The sequence below is a fragment of the Solanum dulcamara genome, chromosome 4, assembly GCF_947179165.1.
Source record: "Solanum dulcamara chromosome 4, daSolDulc1.2, whole genome shotgun sequence".
NCBI lineage: Eukaryota > Viridiplantae > Streptophyta > Magnoliopsida > Solanales > Solanaceae > Solanum > Solanum dulcamara.
The window spans coordinates 81,857,470-81,875,821 of record NC_077240.1 but is presented as its reverse complement, the minus strand read 5'-3'; the positions used below and the strand labels follow the sequence as shown (position 1 = coordinate 81,875,821).

Here is an 18,352-nt window from a genome sequence, read left to right as displayed (position 1 = left end):
ATGTTGCTTATTAGTTGAACCTAGTTTTACAAGTGACGACTTAAGATAAAGTAAGGAGAAGTTAAATAAAAAGATCCACATGAAAATGTTAAAAATAATAATCATTCATCAAACAAAAGTTTTAAAATCAAACATTTGAAAATACATTTATTTTCCGACAGAAAGACTGAACCAAAACCCTTTAACTAATTATTTAGAAAATGAATCTTCTTCCATCAAATTTCCTCTAAATAATTTTTTTTTCTAGACCAAGGAAAATGTTGAATTGAACCTAATTAATAACAAACCATAGTCTAATCTTATATAAATAAATAAATACTATAATAAGAAACTAAAATTGTGTATGTGTGTTGGTGGCTCAAAATCTTCTTGTACTTTTTCACAGGGATAATGTGAAGTTAATGTCGGAATTATCGTCTAAATTAAAAGCTAAACGATAAAATATCATTATTTTTTAAAATTAAATACATAAAAATAAACATTTAATCTAAATTTTTTTATGATAGATAAGTAAAAATGGACAAAAGCCGGCGTAAGCCAAGGTAAGTTTTTATTACCCAAATAAATGCAAGAATTCTTAGTCAAAATTAGTGGTATAGAGTAGAGACGCATTTATGGCTTTTGGATCACTATTTTTTATTTTATTCTCCATTTCGAGTTGAATATTTGACTGCAAATTTTCCTTTTTACCAAAAAAAAAGAGTTCGACTACATTTTTTGTTTTCCAAAAATAGTAAAGATAAATTTTGATATTAGTTATTGGTTGACAACGGTTTTTGATCTACCTTTAAATGGTAGTACTCTTCCGTTTTAAAATATTAATAGTATTTTTTATTTATATGTACAAATAAAATTAATTAAAAGATGTGTTTAATTATATTATTTTTATTTATATCTTAAAATATAAAAATATTTATTTATTATCATAATTAAAATGTTTATAATTTTTAAAACCAATTACTATTAGAAAAAAAATTAGTATAAAATTTTAAAATAAGAAATAAATTGATAAAATTATTTTTAAAAATCACTATCAATAATTTCAAACGATTGAAATACCAAAAGTCAGTCGAATTTGGTAGACGACAGTTTATCTACCTTTAAATGGTAGTAGTACTATCTGGTGATAGTGATAATCCATTGATGATTGATATTTCCAAAAGTTTTTTACTTAACTAGTTAATTTGTTTGTGCATTGCGCGGTAATTAAAAAAAGTTAAAATATAATTATTATATCTTGATATTGTCTTACTCTTTCTATTTGTGGTTAAAAGAAAAAAGAACTCATTCCAAACCTGCAATTCATTAACAAGCCCTTGCTATACACAAATTTTAACTATCCTATGATATATTGAGAGATTGATACTAAAACAATGAGAGGGATTATAAGAAAAAAATAAACTGAAGTGCTCCCCTTAGAGTTAGTTTACCTATTGTAGCAGCAAACAATTTTGGTCAACCATTTATAGACCAATCAAAACTTGAATAAACAACATTAACAGGTCCACCATCACCCATAAGATGTGTCAAGAGACCTGCTTTAGTTGCATCTAAATAACCTGTAATCCACTTCAGTATTTCCTTTTCCTGTCCAAAATCAGCATTGTACCTGCAAAGTGAATATGGGAGATACATAAGACTCTTCATGAATGGCAACGGGGCTGGGCAGGGCGGGTTTAAGCTTTATACTGACTCTTGAACTAGTGTGCCAAACAACAAAATACCCAGTATGATTCCACAAGTGGGGTTCGGGGAGGGTAGAATGTATGGGAGACCTTAACCCCTAACTTTGTGGGATAGAGAAGTTGTTTCTGATAGACCCTCGGCTAGATCAAATACACAAGGTGATTTCATTCTCAGGCCTAGAACTGGAGACCTCTGGTAAAGGATAAGGGGTAGCCTCATGTATTTTTTCCTCAAATCTTAGGGGTGAAAAAGAAAATTATCGAAAGAACTTTACCACTTGATCATTCGGTTAAGGTAGACAGTTCTCTTGGCCAAATCCACTTGCATTGCATCATCCCTCTGGAAATACTCTCTTGCAGCATATCTTAGTTCAGGCTCGACGTTTTGAGGTGTGAAAAATCTTACTGCTGGACTTGATCTTGTTGCATTGCACAGTCCAAAATGGATTAACGGATTAACTTTCTGAAATGCCATCTGCACATGGGAAGTACGTTGATACAAAATTAGAAAAATAATGTAGATTTAACATGGATTCTGGTTTTATATGATTAGACATTTAAGATTTTACAGTGGAATCCCGAGGGAGAGTGAAACAGTATGAAGTTCCCAAAACTCAGTATTTGAGTTTCAAGTGAAATACTGCAGTACCGGTTTTCACTCACAAATCTTCAACTTTCACATATATTTTTCTCCTAGTGAAGTTTATGTCCCAACACAACACTCTTACAGCTTCTTGAAACTTCAATGTCAAAAACTCTTCTTTTTTTATAACTATAGTATCATTCAAATGCCTACTTAAACTGACATCAGGCTGTAACTTGAGCTGCTAAATTTTAAGCATTGAAAACATTGACTAAATTGCCTAATAGAAATTGTCAGTAAAGTGAAGGAGAAAAAATGAATGTAAAAGTAATTGAGCTAAATGCCCAAATTGAGTCCATTGTGTCCATCAAAAACTCGAGTGACTGAATCATCGTACATGTTTAGTATAAAAAGTATTCAATTAAACAGTTGCACCAGTAGTTAAAGAAAAATAAGAAACAGGGGAGGGTTATTTACCTCAAGACGCCTGTCTCCGCTAGGGAAGGGTCTCATCAGAGAAAAAGGAGCTCTACGGTTGCTTCTTAGTATGCCATCTTTTAGCCCTGATAGGGAATAGGAATAACCACCTACTATGTACTGGAACTCGGAGAAAAACGCTCTCCTATCAATCATGCCTCCAGGATGACCAACCCTGATTACGGCATGAATGGCCATAGCATTATACAAATTCAGAAAGAACGCTAGCTTCTCATCTGCTGAAAGATTTAGGAGGTTAACCCTGTGGAGATCCTGAACCAGATTTGTATATCTGCATTTATGAGACAGCAGAAAGATTAGATATCATACCAACCCACCATCTTATATAAAGGTCTTGGTTTGTGTTTAATTAAAGAAATGGACTGTGAAACCTACTAAAGAAAAGAGATGGATTAGCTTTTTCTTTCCAGCCAAATACATAGAGATGTACTAGGTGTCTGTCTGTCAAGAGATGAGTTCTCAAGAGATATTCTGCTACTACCCATAGTAAGTTGACTATGAATTTAGCGTTTGGTTCTCAGCATGATGCAAACCTGACTAATTAGGTTATATCGAAGGTACAAACTCACTTATAACAATGTTTGAGAAGTAATGATTAAGATATTCTAGCAGATGATTTCACCTCCTTTAACTTTGAACCAGAATGCTATTCAAAGATTAGGGGTCTTGCAAGAATACTTAAATGCTTTATATGGTGAACTAGAGATGGACAATGATAATAAGGTTTAAATGGGAAGCTATTAGCTTATGGAAGGCTTGAGTCAGAATTCGAGATATGGTATGCACTTTGAGACATCTTTCAGTCAATGATATCAAGAGATACATACTCTGGATGAAATTAATCCACACTATACTACCAGGAGAAAAGATTTCTGGGAGGTTGAGATTCCATCTAATTTCCCATGGTGTGGAAGGAGACATTTGAAGCTAAGGCACCTAGGTATATCTCTGGAAATGAACATCAAGTGGAGTTGTCTGTAAGCTGTATTCAAGGCACATCATCCTATAGTATAATAGTACATAGTATGTAGTGTTCTGTTTTACTTTGATAAGTCAACATAGTGTTTTGTCCTTTAGTAATAAGTCTTCTATACATCTAGCAACTAAAGCAAATCACTTTCCACATATAAGAAGGCTTAGAGTAATAGTCCACTCTTCCAAAACATTATTCAATCGCAAAAGACCATATCCTTCATTAACTGAAGTAACCAGAATGTATTGAGGTCATGCTTCTTTACCACCCGAAATTCTTCTGCGAATTTTTCAAAGCAAAACTGCTTAACTTATCGGACTAAGCCAAAGAAGAGCTTTAACTATTACTTTACAATTTATGATTATTGATTCATCTAAAAATATTTATCTTCATTATACAGGTGCTTGGACCGAACTCAAGAGATTCATTCTGGAATGCTATAGATCCGCAATCTTGAGTAGGAAATAGGGAAGACTGCTTTGGTGAGCCTTTTGAAAGCTTCAATCTTAAGAAATGAACATGAAAGGAAATTTTGCTCACTTCTAAGATTTAGATCAGGAAAAGCACTTCTAAAGAAACATTCTAATTTCATATCCCGGATGATGTTACAAAGAATTCAGCTCTTGGTAGAAGTAATATATATTCACAGAAACCACTTCCTCTTTTAAAATAGCCTCTTAAGATCTCTCTCTGGGAACTGTATAACAATAACTATACAGAGAAGAGCAAAGCAAAGGATTAAAGAAAATGGGGCATTGAGAAAGCTTCAATGGGAAGGTCAAAAATCCTGTTGTCAAAATTGTGGACAACAGGAGTAACATGTGTCCGATTCAACCAAAGGATTATATGAAGGATAAAATCAATATTTGGCAAGCTGCCTAATTTTTTTTCTAGGGTTATGAAGATAGCAAAGAAAAGAATAGCAAAAGAGAAGACATCATCTGCTACATGTTGGCTGACAGAAAAGAATAAAAACCAAAATAACTTAATGAGCTGCAGCAGAAGTTGCTACAGAATTTTTTATCAAGGAAAACTAAAATGGAGGTTATCACTGAAAGCTTGTCAATTAATACAAGTCACTTAACAGCTCCTGACAAAAAAAGGATAAAAAGTAGGTACCTCCGAAATTCTTCGCTGTTGCTGATGCCTATATAATCAAGATGATGCCGATCATCAGAGGTGTAAGACTCAAGTAATGCAGACATTATTTTCCCAAGCCTTTGGCCTAACACAGCAGCATCCTTAGGTTCATTGTCATTTGTGGATCCTCGAAAATTATAGCATTTGGGAACGAAAGGTTCATGTTCAAGGAATCTATAGAAGTGTTTTCCATCTTCAAATTCATTTTCTCTGGCATAAACAGTAGTGTAAAAAAATGTTGTCAATAGAATCAAATCTACACTGATGGACAGCAATTCTAGAAATCTTTTTCAAGTTCTTACCCGAAGACGTGGTGAATAAGATGCCTTCTCGCCAGGTTCTTCCCAATTTCCACAGCCTGTGTTAGATATCAAATAGTTATTACTTCGAAATATGAGTCCATGAAGTATCATAGATAAATATGTTAAGGATTCTTAAAAATCAATGGCTTTCTGCTAATTGATGAAGTCATTGCAAAATACTGGTAATGTTGCATGCACACTTCTCAATCTCTAAAGTTATAAGCTTTTAGAATTCATTTTGCATTATGCTTCCCAGACTCCACATTGCTGTACTTATTTTAAGCACTATGCTATGATTGAACTTGAAATAACTTTTATGTTTTGTTTGAAAGAAATGAAATACCAAAAGCTTGTGCTACCATTTTCTTTCCTTTTTCAACAAATTGCAGGCAATGAGTAACTCATGTGGACTGGATTAAGGCCTACACAGAAGCTAAAACTCCAGAATCAGTTCCGCTAACAATTAGAAACCGAGACCAATCCAATTTATCCACCAGAAAGTTACTTCTGGAGGGACAATTGAACTTGAAGCAGAAAATGAGTACAAGAAATGTCATGAGAAAATTTTTGTTCATTTTTAATAATGATAGTATCCGGACTAAATTGTGCACACCTCAACTAAAATATCAAGCTACCAGAAAGTTACTCAACTGGAGATCATGGAAGAATGATTGTATTTGAAGCAAAAAATAAGTGAGTACAAAGAAATTTCATACAAGGAAAATGTCCAGTTCATTTTTTACAATAATGATTGCGCGCACCTCGACTAAACCACTGAGCTACCTACTAGCTTAGTCAAATGGGAAGAGATAACCTATTAAATTTGTTTTACTGATAAGATTTGAACTCTAGTCATCTATATTGCATTACAACTTCATTAACCTTTAGGCCATACTCTTGGGTGTCAAAAGAATGTACCTGCTATCTCCTCGTTAAGAATAATGGGAAGAATATTAACCTAGCATCTTTTGCATCTATTAGAAATTGAACTCCAGTTGCATATGATCTATTCCATCTTCATTGTTAGCCGTTAGGACTCACTCATTGGTTCATGTAAGCTGTTAAGAACTAAAAAGTTTGAAAGTAACACATGTTTTCAAAAACCTCAAACTCTTTTGTTTAGGAAAACTAGTCCTGTGTTTGGAAAAAAGGGAAGAAAAAGAAAATCCAAAGGGAAAGATTGTCACTTTTTTCTTTTTGGTAAGTAAATGTTTGTCACTTTTTCATGGCAAAACAGTAAAGAAAAGGACGAAAAAACGTCATCTCCTAGGACCTCAGTGAGTAGATTGAATTTGAATAATAGAACATAATAGTAAAAAAAGGGCAGCCCGGTGCACTAAGGCTCCCGCTATGCGCAGGCTCCGGGGAAGGGCCTGACCACAAGTCCGGGGAAGGGCCTGACCACAAGGGTCTATTGTACGCAGCCTTACCTTGCATTTCTGCCAGAGGCTGTTTCCAAGGCTTGAACCCGTGACCTCCTGGTCACATGGCAGCAACTTTACCAGTTACTCCAAGGCTCCCCTTCGAACATAATAGTAGCAAATTAATAATATTAATTTCGTTTGCATTTTTCTTTTACTTATCAAAAGAAAGTATATTTAGAGAAAAGACTAATCTATTTGTTACATGTAGTAACTTGGTATTTTGGTATTATCACCCCCAAAGAAAGAGCTTTTGGATTTTCCAGAGGCAAACCTCATCTTTTTCTCTCCTTTCCAATTATAACACAAAATTGAATACTGTTAAAAAACTGTATTGGAAAATATTAAACAGTAACAGAAACTTCTGAAAATAATAAAAACAGAATCTGAAAATATTAATGCAGAAACAGAATCGAGCCCACTGAGTGCACAGTGTGTCCTTAAGGAAATTATTCCCCTCAAAATACCCGAGGTTTTTGGAATCTTTCCTCCCAGGATAGAACGATTACTCACCAAAGTAGAGGTACTGCAAATCTTTGATGACAGCGAACCACTTGAAGGATGTATATCACACGATTTTAGGAAGTGCAGAAAGAAGAAGAAGAAGATGGTATGTTCAGAATTTCGTATGGAACATTCTGAAGATTTTACAGATATATATAGACTGTTGATACCTTTTCAGAAAAGGCACCTGTTGGGAAAAGGTTTGCCTGTTGAGAAGGTTTGCAACTTTTCGGACAAGGTTGCAACCATTCAAAAATCCGTTGGAAAAAAATGGAGGGAAATTTTAAATTAATCCGGGAAGAAACGGGTCGCGGGTCAGGATTTTTTTCCACTTAATTAATTAATTAAATAAATAATATTAATTAATTAAAAATTTAAAGAAAATTTGGTCCAAAAAGATTATCAATCAATCATATCAATTGACCAAATCCAAATCCAAATCCAAATCCGAAGCCGTAGCCGTAGCCGAAGCCGAAGCCGAAGCCGAGCCGAGCCGAGCGAGCGACGACGACGACGGCGCGAGGGGAGACCCTCTTCTTGACCCTTTAGCAACATGAAGGAGTGCTTCTATTTTTAAATAGGAGACTTTTCATTTCCACCACCTATGTGGGACCAAAGCTTATTTAATAAAATAAGAGAGAACATATCATTTCCTCTCCACTTCTTTTTCTCTCAATTTCTCATTCAACCTATCAATTAAACCCAACAATCCCCCACATGAATGGGGAATGTCTACAAGATAAAGGAATGCACGGATAAGTGTGTGATATACAAGCGAAGATTAATTGCATTTGGATAAGTAGGTTTCCCTTTGAACTTTCCATAGTGAACTTATATAGGATATACTCGATCAATCGGTAGATGCGATATCTTTGAACCGTCGAACTTTGTTGTATAACTAGACAACATAAGTCACACAATCAATCATCAACCATCTATGGTTCTCACGGTTGTGTTCGTTTCAGCCATGAACACCGCCTGGTTTCGTGAATGCATAGAGAATGGGCCTTTACTGTCATTCCCCTTGAAGCGGCTTATACTTCACATTCACATAGGTGATTTCTAAACGTGTAGTCCTATAGACACACTATCTAGTTATTTTCCGTCAGATTTAGATAATCATTAAAAAACCTTTAAAGCTTTATTAACTCATTAAAAGCCTTAAGGTTTTATCCTTTGTTTCTGAACATTGTCATCATCACGAGAATGGGTTGAGTTATTTGACAATGTTGAACCGTCAATCATAACTTTGTTTGATCTCTTTGAACCTAGTTCTTGGGATCTCCAGTCTACTAGGTAGAGTTACCGCCATGTTGACTTGTCCTAGGCCTTAACCCCATTCCACTCGATGATCTTTCAACAGCCTCTCTAGATAAGCCTTTTGTTAGTGGATCCGATATATTATCTCTTGACTTTACGTAGTCAATAGTGATAACACCACTAGAGAGTAGTTGTCTAACAGTATTGTGTCGCCGTCGAATGTGACGCGATTTTCCATTATACATAACATTTCCTGCCCTCCCTATTGCCGCTTGGCTATCACAATGTATACATATGGGTGCCAAAGGTTTGGGCCAAAATGGAATATCTTCCAAAAAATTTCGAAGCCATTCAGCTTCTTCACCAGCCTTGTCTAAAGCTATAAATTCAGACTCCATTGTAGAGCGGGCGATGCATGTCTGTTTTGATGATTTCCAAGACACTGCTCCTCCACCAACAGTGAAAACATATCCACTTGTGGATTTAACTTCAGATGATCCGGTGATCCATTTTGCATCACTATATCCCTCAATTACTGAGGGATATTTATTATAATGCAAAGCATAGTTTTGGGTGTGTTTCAAATACCCCAAGACTCGTTTCATTGCCATCCAATGAGTTTGATTAGGATTATTCGTGAATCGACTCAACTTGCTAATAGCACATGCTATATCTGGTCGTGTACAATTCATAATATACATCAAACTTCCCAAAACTCGTGCATAGTCCAATTGTGAGTCACTTTTACCTTCGTTCTTTTGAAGTGCAAAACTTACATCAATTGGAGTTTTTGCAACATTGAAATTTAAATATTTAAACTTATCAAGTATATTTTCAATATAATGTGATTGTGATAATGCTAGACCTTGTGGAGTTTTATGGATCCTAATTCCTAAGATTAAGTCAGCAACCCCTAAGTCTTTCATGTCAAATTTGCTAGCAAGCATACGCTTCGTAGCATTTATATTGGCAATGTCTTTACTCATTATCAACATGTCATCAACATATAAACAAACAATGACTTCATGATTTGGAGTATTTTTAATGTAAACACATTTGTCACACTCATTAATCTTAAATCCATTTGCCAACATTATTTGGTCAAATTTTGCATGCCATTGTTTAGGTGCTTGTTTAAGTCCATAAAGTGACTTAACAAGTTTGCACACTTTCCTTTCTTTACCTGGAACTATGAAACCCTCAGGTTGTTCCATGTAAATTTCTTCCTCCAATTCTCCATTTAAGAAAGCCGTCTTAACATCCATTTGATGAATTTCAAGACCATATACAGCTGCAAGTGCCACTAACACCCGAATAGATGTTATTCTTGTTACTGGCGAGTATGTGTCAAAGTAATCAAGACCTTCTTTTTGTCTATAACCTTTGACCACAAGTCTTGCCTTATATTTATCAATAGTGCCATCAGCTTTCATTTTCCTTTTAAATATCCATTTTGATCCTAAAGGTTTATTTCCAGGAGGAAGATCAACCAATTCCCATGTATGGTTATTCAAAATTGATTGAATCTCACTATTGATTGCCTCTTTCCAAAATGATGAATCAGAAGAAGACATTGCAGCTTTAAATGTTTGAGGCTCATTTTCAAGCAAGAATGTCACAAAATCTGGTCCAAAGGAAGTAGATATCTTTTGACGTTTGCTACGCCTTGGATCCTCTTCGGATGGTTTACTTTCCTTTTGAACTTCTCTTGGTCGTTTAGATCTTTCACTTGAGGATTCACTTTTAGTTTTATACGGATAAATATTTTCAAAAAATTCAGCATTATCTGATTCAATTACCGTATTAACATTAATTTCAGGATTGTCCGATTTGTGAACCAAAAATCGACAAGCTTTGCTGTTTGTAGCATAGCCAATAAAAATACAATCCACGGTCTTTGGTCCGATTTTTACCCTTTTGGGCAAAGGAACTTGGACCTTTGCTAAACACCCCCACACTTTGAAGTATTTCAAGTTGGGTTTTCTTTCTTTCCATAGTTCATATGGAATAGTTTGTGTTTTGCTGTGGGGTACTCTGTTGAGTATTCGATTAGCTGTAAGGATAGCTTCCCCCCACAAGTTCTGCGGTAAACCGGAACTTATTAATAAAGCATTCATCATTTCTTTTAATGTTCGGTTTTTCCTTTCAGCAACTCCATTTGATTGAGGTGTGTAGGGGGCAGTAGTTTGATGAATAATTCCATATTCTAAACATATCTTTTCAAAAGGAGATTCGTATTCTCCACCCCTATCACTTCTAATCATTTTTATCTTTTTATTCAATTGATTTTCTACTTCGTTCTTGTATTGCTTAAATGCATCAATTGCTTCATCCTTACTATTAAGCAAATATACATAACAATATCGAGTGCAATCATCAATAAAAGTTATAAAATACTTCTTTCCACCACGAGTTGGTGTAGACTTCATATCACAAATGTCTGTGTGAATCAATTCTAAGGGACTAGAATTCCGTTCAATAGATTTATAAGGATGCTTAGCATACTTAGATTCAACACATACTTGACATTTTGATTTATTGCAATCAAAGTTAGGCAATATATTTAAATTAATCAGTTTTCGCAAGGTTTTATGATTGACATGTCCTAAACGTGAATGCCATAAATTATTTGACTCAAGTAAGTAAGAAGAAGCTTGAACTTTATTATCATCAACAACCATTACATTTAGTTTGAAAAGACCCTCAGTGAGGTAGCCTTTTCCTAGATACATTTCATTCTTACTGACAACTACTTTGTCTGAAACTAGAACACACTTGAATCCATTCTTGATAAGAAGGCCGGCAGACACCAAATTCTTTCGCATTTCTGGAACATGATACACCTTGTTCAGCGTCACCACCTTGCCGGATGTCATTTTCAGAAATACTCTCCCATATCCTTCAATCTTTGCAGTTGCAGAATTTCCCATATAGATCGTCGCATCAGGTGTTGCAGGGGAATAAGTAGAGAATGCTTCTCGGACTGCACACACATGCGAAGTAGCTCCTGAATCAAGCCACCATTCTTTGGGATTACCTACTAGGTTGCATTCTGATAGCATTGCACACAGATCATCAATAGCTTCTTTATTTTCCACCATATTGGCTTGTCCCTTTCTCTTGTCCTTTTTCGGAAGACGACAATCTGGAGCTTTGTGTCCAACTTTCCCACAATTATAACAATTGCCCTTGAACTTTTTCTTGTTCTGCTCCTGATTCTTTCCAAAAGGTTGCTTCCTTTTCTTATTCTTTGGAGCAGCATCTTCAACGATGTTCGCTCCCATAATTGCTGAATTTCCACGCAACTTCTTTTCTGCTGTTTTGTTATCTTCCTCAATCTTGAGACGAATCACAAGATCTTCCAACTTCATTTCCTTACGCTTGTGCTTTAGATAATTTTTGAAATCTCTCCACGAAGGAGGCAACTTTTCTATCATCGCAGCCACTTGAAACGCTTCATTAACTACCATGCCTTCAGCAATAAGGTCATGAAAAATAAGTTGCAGTTCTTGAACCTGGGTTCCAACAGTCCTGCTATCTATCATTTTATAGTCTAGGAACTTAGCAACCACAAACTTTTTCAAGCATGCGTCTTCAGTCTTATACTTCTTCTCAAGTGCATCCCACAATTCTTTAGAAGTTTTTATAGCACTGTAGACATTATACAAATCATCATCCAAAGCACTTAGGATATAACCCTTGCATAGAAAATCTGCCTGTGTCCATGCCTCAGTAATCATAAACTTTTCATTGGCCGGCATATCAGCAGCGGGCACAGGAGGGTCTTCATTAGTGAACTTCTGCATACCAAGAGTGGTAAGCCAAAAGAACACCCTTTGCTGCCATCCTTTGAAGTTGGCTCCAGAAAATTTTCCTGGTTTTTCTGCCGGTGGCACAGAAGTGCGGTTTGTTGCAGCAACAGTCGCAGAAGTAGTAGCAGTATCACTTGTCATTTCTTTTCACTGTCAAAATAGACAAACTGTCTTAATATTTCAGAATATCAGACCTTTTACAAAAACAACGACGAAGTTTTTATACTCTTCAAATCGTTGTACAAGTATGAACTTTAATATTCCAATGAAGTTTTTATACTCTTCAAATCAGAATATTTATTTCATACGGAGTAGAAAACCACACAGGTTTTAGTCTCCAAAGACAGAATACAATTGACCAAATCCAAATCCAAATCCGAAGCCGAAGCCGAAGCCGTAGCCGTAGCCGTAGCCGAAGCCGAGCCGAGCCGAGCCGAGCGAGCGACGACGACGACGGCGCGAGGGGAGACCCTCTTCTTGACCCTTTAGCAACATGAAGGAGTGCTTCTATTTTTAAATAGGAGACTTTTCATTTCCACCACCTATGTGGGACCAAAGCTTATTTAATAAAATAAGAGAGAACATATCATTTCCTCTCCACTTCTTTTTCCCTCAATTTCCCATTCAACCTATCAATTAAACCCAACAAATACAAGATCCAATATCCTATTAAAAGATCATATAATTCCAAGGGGGTATTTTTTTTCTAAAGAAATGGAACAGTGAATAACTTTCAGCACGTGGGAGAAAAGACCAATTCACGCATCTATGATTATGTCGAGGCAAAGGCTAATGCTTTAAGAGTCCAATTTCCAAATAACTTGTCAATTGACCCAAGAAACATTAATTTCCAACATAATTTCCAAGTCAATTGATTGCACTAATTTCAATAGCGTGTGGGACTGTGAGTAATATACTCATTATCAGCGCACAAGATTGACGGGACCATGAGATAACGGAGCTTTTCAGAGTTCTAAGTGAGGCCAAGGTAGACGTGTGATTCGGTAGGAACTGCCCGACTTTATTCATTTGACGGTGACCAAAGCATGTAGCTATTGACAGAGGCTAGTACAACTGATAACTATGGCCTATCTACTTTAAACTCATTTCATGCTACTAGTACATAGTATGACTCGATTTAAAATAACCAAGAATGGTTGTAGTGTGTGAATTTTTTTTAATAAAAAAACGTTTTATATTTAAAGTAAGACTTCTTGGCATAAATTTGAACTAATTCAGTTAATACCAAACACATGATGGCAAATCAAAAACAGTGTGGGTAGTAGAAGTGTTCAATATCAAATTAACGATTTACACTTCCATTTATACAACAACAATAATAATATATTCAATGAAATTCGTAATGCCTAGTGATAGTTGTGTGTGCAACTTTATTCCTACCTAGAGAGGTTGGTTTTGATAGACGGCTCAAATAAAGCGTAACAAAATAAGAAGAAAAAGAGAATACCAAGTAGTACCAGCAAATAATATGATAATCGAAACAAAGAAATAATAAATAAATAAAAAAATAGAAGAAAAAAATTAATCTTCAATTATTATATCCTCTTATTTAGAGTCACGTCATCGATAACTCAGAGAAAATACATTTCCATTTATGATACTAAATTATTCATCTGTCTCAAATTTATTGATACTTTAGGTATGATAACGGATTTTTCATGTTGTAAATAAAACATATCTCGTCTATGCAAAAATTTTATTCTCTGTCAAACATTGTTTGGCACCACTGCACAACTACATTTAGAAAGTCAAACTATTTTTCTTTGCCTATAATTTTTATAAAGTTATTTCTTATTATAAAAATGCTTATTTGTGCGTACGTGTTACCAAACATTTATTTTGAAAACAAAAAAGTTATATTTATCTCAGTACATAGAAATTAGCAGAGTTGACCCTTGCACACCGTACCATCGTATTATTCTTTTTCGGCCAAGTGAACAATACTTCTAAATATACTTCGTACTTATAATATTATAATATATATTACGGATTAGTATATAATAAGGTGGATATAAAACTTCCATTAATACCTGCACTGGATAGTTTCTCAAAATCGTAAAAATTGTAGAATCTGATCAAACGTCTAATTCTATCATATGAATCACTAATGGAAATAGAGAGTAAGACTTCTCAAAAATTTAAAATGACAAAATTAGCGTTCATTTTCATGATTGCGTCTCTAGTTAAGATTAGTAGAAGAATAATATAATTCGTTGTGAATGTTAGGTGCCTATAGTTTATAATTATTTTTGAATAAATCAAAAAAAATGGACAAAAAATTTCAAATATCTAAATTTGATTATTGCAATATTGAATTAATATACACTTAATCTAATTTAGTAATAATGTGAAACAGGCATACCTTTTTTCTGCCGCAGTCCAAGTGGTGGATCAAAACCTCCACAAGCTCGCCGCCGGAGAAGCAATTTTTTACTATTTTCATCCTCATGATTTTGTCCTGTATTGGAAGCTTTTGCCTCAATACTCTCACAATTTCTACCATTTCGTCGTTATGCTCCTCGTAGTCGTCGTCGAAACCATAAACCGGTGGCGCCGGTGCATCCTCCGGGCATTTTCCGGCCAACATTTCCGCCAATTTCTTCTCCAACATCCCGCCATTGCGTAGCGAGTTCAACGCCACCAATCCACCTAACAACTTCTCATTCAGAAATATCTGCGGCACATTTGCACTTCCGGTCCTCTCAATCAATTCCTTCTCTCTTTTAGGATAGACATCGACGTTAATTTCCACATAGTTTAGGTTTTCCTTACGCAGAAATGACCTCACAGCGGTGCAATCCCTGCAATTAGATCTCGAGAAGAAACTCACTCTTCCGGGCAGCTTCTTCACCGGAGGTTTTAAGTTCACAATCACTTTCATTCCGGAGAGGTCAAACTCCGTCACCTGCTGCGATTCCGATTTCATCACCACTTTCTCATCGTCAAACTGATCCCTCATCGTCGCCAACCGCTTCGTTATCGCCGACGATAAGCTATTACTCTTCTCACGAAAGAATTTCCCGATAGCCGGCATGTCAAAACTCTCTGGCATGGACTGAGACCGGTTCAATTCACCTGGAGATACAATAACCGCTACTCCGGCAGGTACCTCCGGCTGCGGCAACAAGCTATGCGGCTTGATTACACCTAATACGTTGCCGTTTTCCTTAACTGAATTATCAATTATTCCAGAAACAGCTGAATTTATATCTTCCGTTCCTTCTCCTTCATTCTCTGCGTGAATATCGGAATTCAAAATATTACCAGAATCAACTGAATTGGATTTTCCTTTTTCGTTACCATTTTCGTCGGAAATTATACCTTCTTCTGCCTCTGCCTCTGCCTCTACTTCTGCTTTTGCTTCCTCTGTTTTGGATAAATTGATAGAATCCATTTTCTCCATTGAAGGGAGAGAGAGAGAGAGAGAAAGAGAAGAGATTTAGGAATGGCAAATTCTAAGAAGGCGAAAAAACATGAAGAGGTTGATGGAGGGAGATTACTATTTATAGACAAAGTGAAATTGGAAGGAAAAAAAAATGTAAGACTTAATTGTGGAGTTTTACTATGAAGAAGTCAAAAAGATTACAAAATATTTTTAAATTTTTCTTTTGAAGATACTGGTGTTCGGCCAGCACATCAGGTAATTATGTCTATCAAAATTAGAATAAATAAAAAAAATGTCTGGGCTAGCACCTCGATAGATATCAGACTTTATCCATCAAGACTAGAACATATGGGAGAATTCTTTTGAATGATTGTGGTGTCTGGCTAGCACCTCGATAGGGTATCAAATTACTCTGTACATCAAAAACAGAACCGAGAATTAAAGACCTCAAAATTATCGATTACTTCATTGACCATTAGGCCACACCTTTGGGTGCAAAGAAAATTACAAAATTTGATATATCAAATTTATAGCTCGTTTTAATAAATGAATTTTTAATTAAGGTAATTTTGATTATTTTTTTTATTTTAAAAGAAATATCTTTTTCTTTTTAACTAATTTTTATTTAACATTACAAAATTAAAAGATATTTTTGTATATTTTATCTAACCAATAGCTACTTGGATTGACAAATCCATATCTAATATTTTAGCTTTTTTCAAATATCATACTTTAATTCTTAATTAGAAAATTTGAGTTCGATTTTCAAGAAAAAAAAGATTTATAAAGAGAGTGTGCTTCTTTTATTGAGTTTTATACGATACATGTAAGAATTAATCGGATTAATTGGTTTTGATTATTTTTTTTTGACATCATATGGTTAAATAAAGAAAAGGTGGGAAAAAAAACGAATGGAGTAAAAGGTATGCAAGGGGAAAATTATCTTTTAACATATAAAAAAGAAAAAACTAATAGCGTAGAGCTGAAAAAATCAATTAGTAGAGTTACTAATTTGAATTAGTCTCTCATATTGTTTCGTAGGGGATTAAAATTGAACGGCAAAATCACCAACTCAATTTTGACAACATCATAAATCAGTATTTTAAAAGACAAAAAAACTTAACACAATTTTAATTAAAAAATATTAGACGAATTTCAAATTTGGACGTTAGACTTGTTTAGAATATACAGTCAAGTATTTGAAATATAAATCTCACAAAGAAATAAATAGCAATAGATTAACAACAAATTTTACAGTTATATTTTATTTTTCTTAAAAAAAAAACTTTAATAAGTTATGTGTTTTACTAGGTCTAGCAAGGTATGTGGTAAGTGTACTAATTATTTTAATATTATATGATAATCATATTATCTTATATAAGTTGGTTGCCTAACATTATCATTATTATTATTATTTAGGTCATCATTTACATTAATGTGAGCATTTGACTTGGCCTTCCTGGTCACTATTTTTCTTAATATTTTCATTTTTAAACATTTAAATTTGAGGTAATGATATTTTTGATTCCTCAGTATTTGCTAAAATTTTATTTTTAATCCTTATAATTATATTTAATTTTAAATTATTCGAAATATTCACGTTTGATCTCTCATGGATTATGAAGACTAGAATAAAATTTATAAATAATTGAGGGGATAAGAAATGCCATCGTAAGCTCAGCCCAAATATGTTCGTTGAGTCGGAAAAGGCTACTGCATCAACTCAATTTCTTTATTTAAATGAAGAGGTCTGTTCGTTTTCTTCTTCTTTTTTTATTTCTCATATTTCTATTAGGGCCTCGATTAATATGTCGTGTAGAACTTCTTTAAAGGGCAAACGCTCCTTAACAATATTGTTTCTATACTCGGGACTCAAATATGGAAGACGTGGTTAAAAATGAAGATATCTTATATATATTATTCAGTAAACTTAAAATGTTTAATTCTTCAAATTTCATCTTAAAGACAGAGTCAATAAATGGATTTATTTTATTCTTTTATCTAATAAATTTATTTCTTGTTTATTAGTTAGTATTAGACACGTTATGCTTTTCAGATGGGGAGTGAATTTTAAATATTTTCTGCAAGTTTTTCTTGTTTGAATAAATCCATTAGATTGACAATAACTTGCTTAGAATTCTAAGAGTTCAAATTGCTTGCACTTATAGCGTAAAATAATATTTACATAATTAAATCACTTAAAAAATAATTATATATTATATTATTCATTGATAGGTTGGAATAAATACTAATTAATTTATTATAATAAATTAAATTACACTAATACTAAAAAATACATTATATAATCAGTATATATAATTTAAACTCATCTTAAAATATGCTTGAATATAATCGATAACTTATAGATTTATCCAAACTCAATAATTTTGACTCTGACCTTATATATATACACATTAAAAATTATTAAATAATAATTTCAAATAATAAATTGTGAATCCCATAATTAATCAAGTGAATATGAAAAAACTCATGAACTCAACAGTATATTATTTAAATCCTAAATTTGTTTTCTATTAAATAAATATATAGTGAATTAAATAATAGTTGCTTTCTTGGACTATGTCTATATTAGTGATTCTTAGATAGAAATTCCGGCAAATTAAAGACAAAGTCAAAAAAGATTAAGGCCGACCATGCAAAATGGTGGCACTTCCTTCTTAATTTTTTAAATAAAATAAATATAATATTTGAGTAGATGGTACCATTTACATAGATTAACTTTTTAAAATTAGTAAAATGCGGGGAAA

At 34.0% G+C, this 18,352-nt stretch overlaps 1 protein-coding gene across 1 annotated transcript; it reads right to left on the bottom strand.

The window, feature by feature from the left end:
* Positions 1-1,266: 1,266 nt before the first annotated feature.
* LOC129887945 (uncharacterized) lies at positions 1,267-15,691 on the bottom strand. Its single transcript, XM_055963204.1, has 6 exons — positions 14,562-15,691; positions 5,182-5,237; positions 4,859-5,089; positions 2,746-3,037; positions 1,961-2,160; positions 1,267-1,609 (listed from the first exon to the last, which is right to left on the bottom strand). Exons 1-6 carry the CDS (start codon positions 15,600-15,602, stop codon positions 1,456-1,458), a joined length of 1,974 nt encoding a protein of 657 aa, XP_055819179.1. The 5' UTR covers positions 15,603-15,691; the 3' UTR covers positions 1,267-1,455.
* Positions 15,692-18,352: the final 2,661 nt, after the last annotated feature.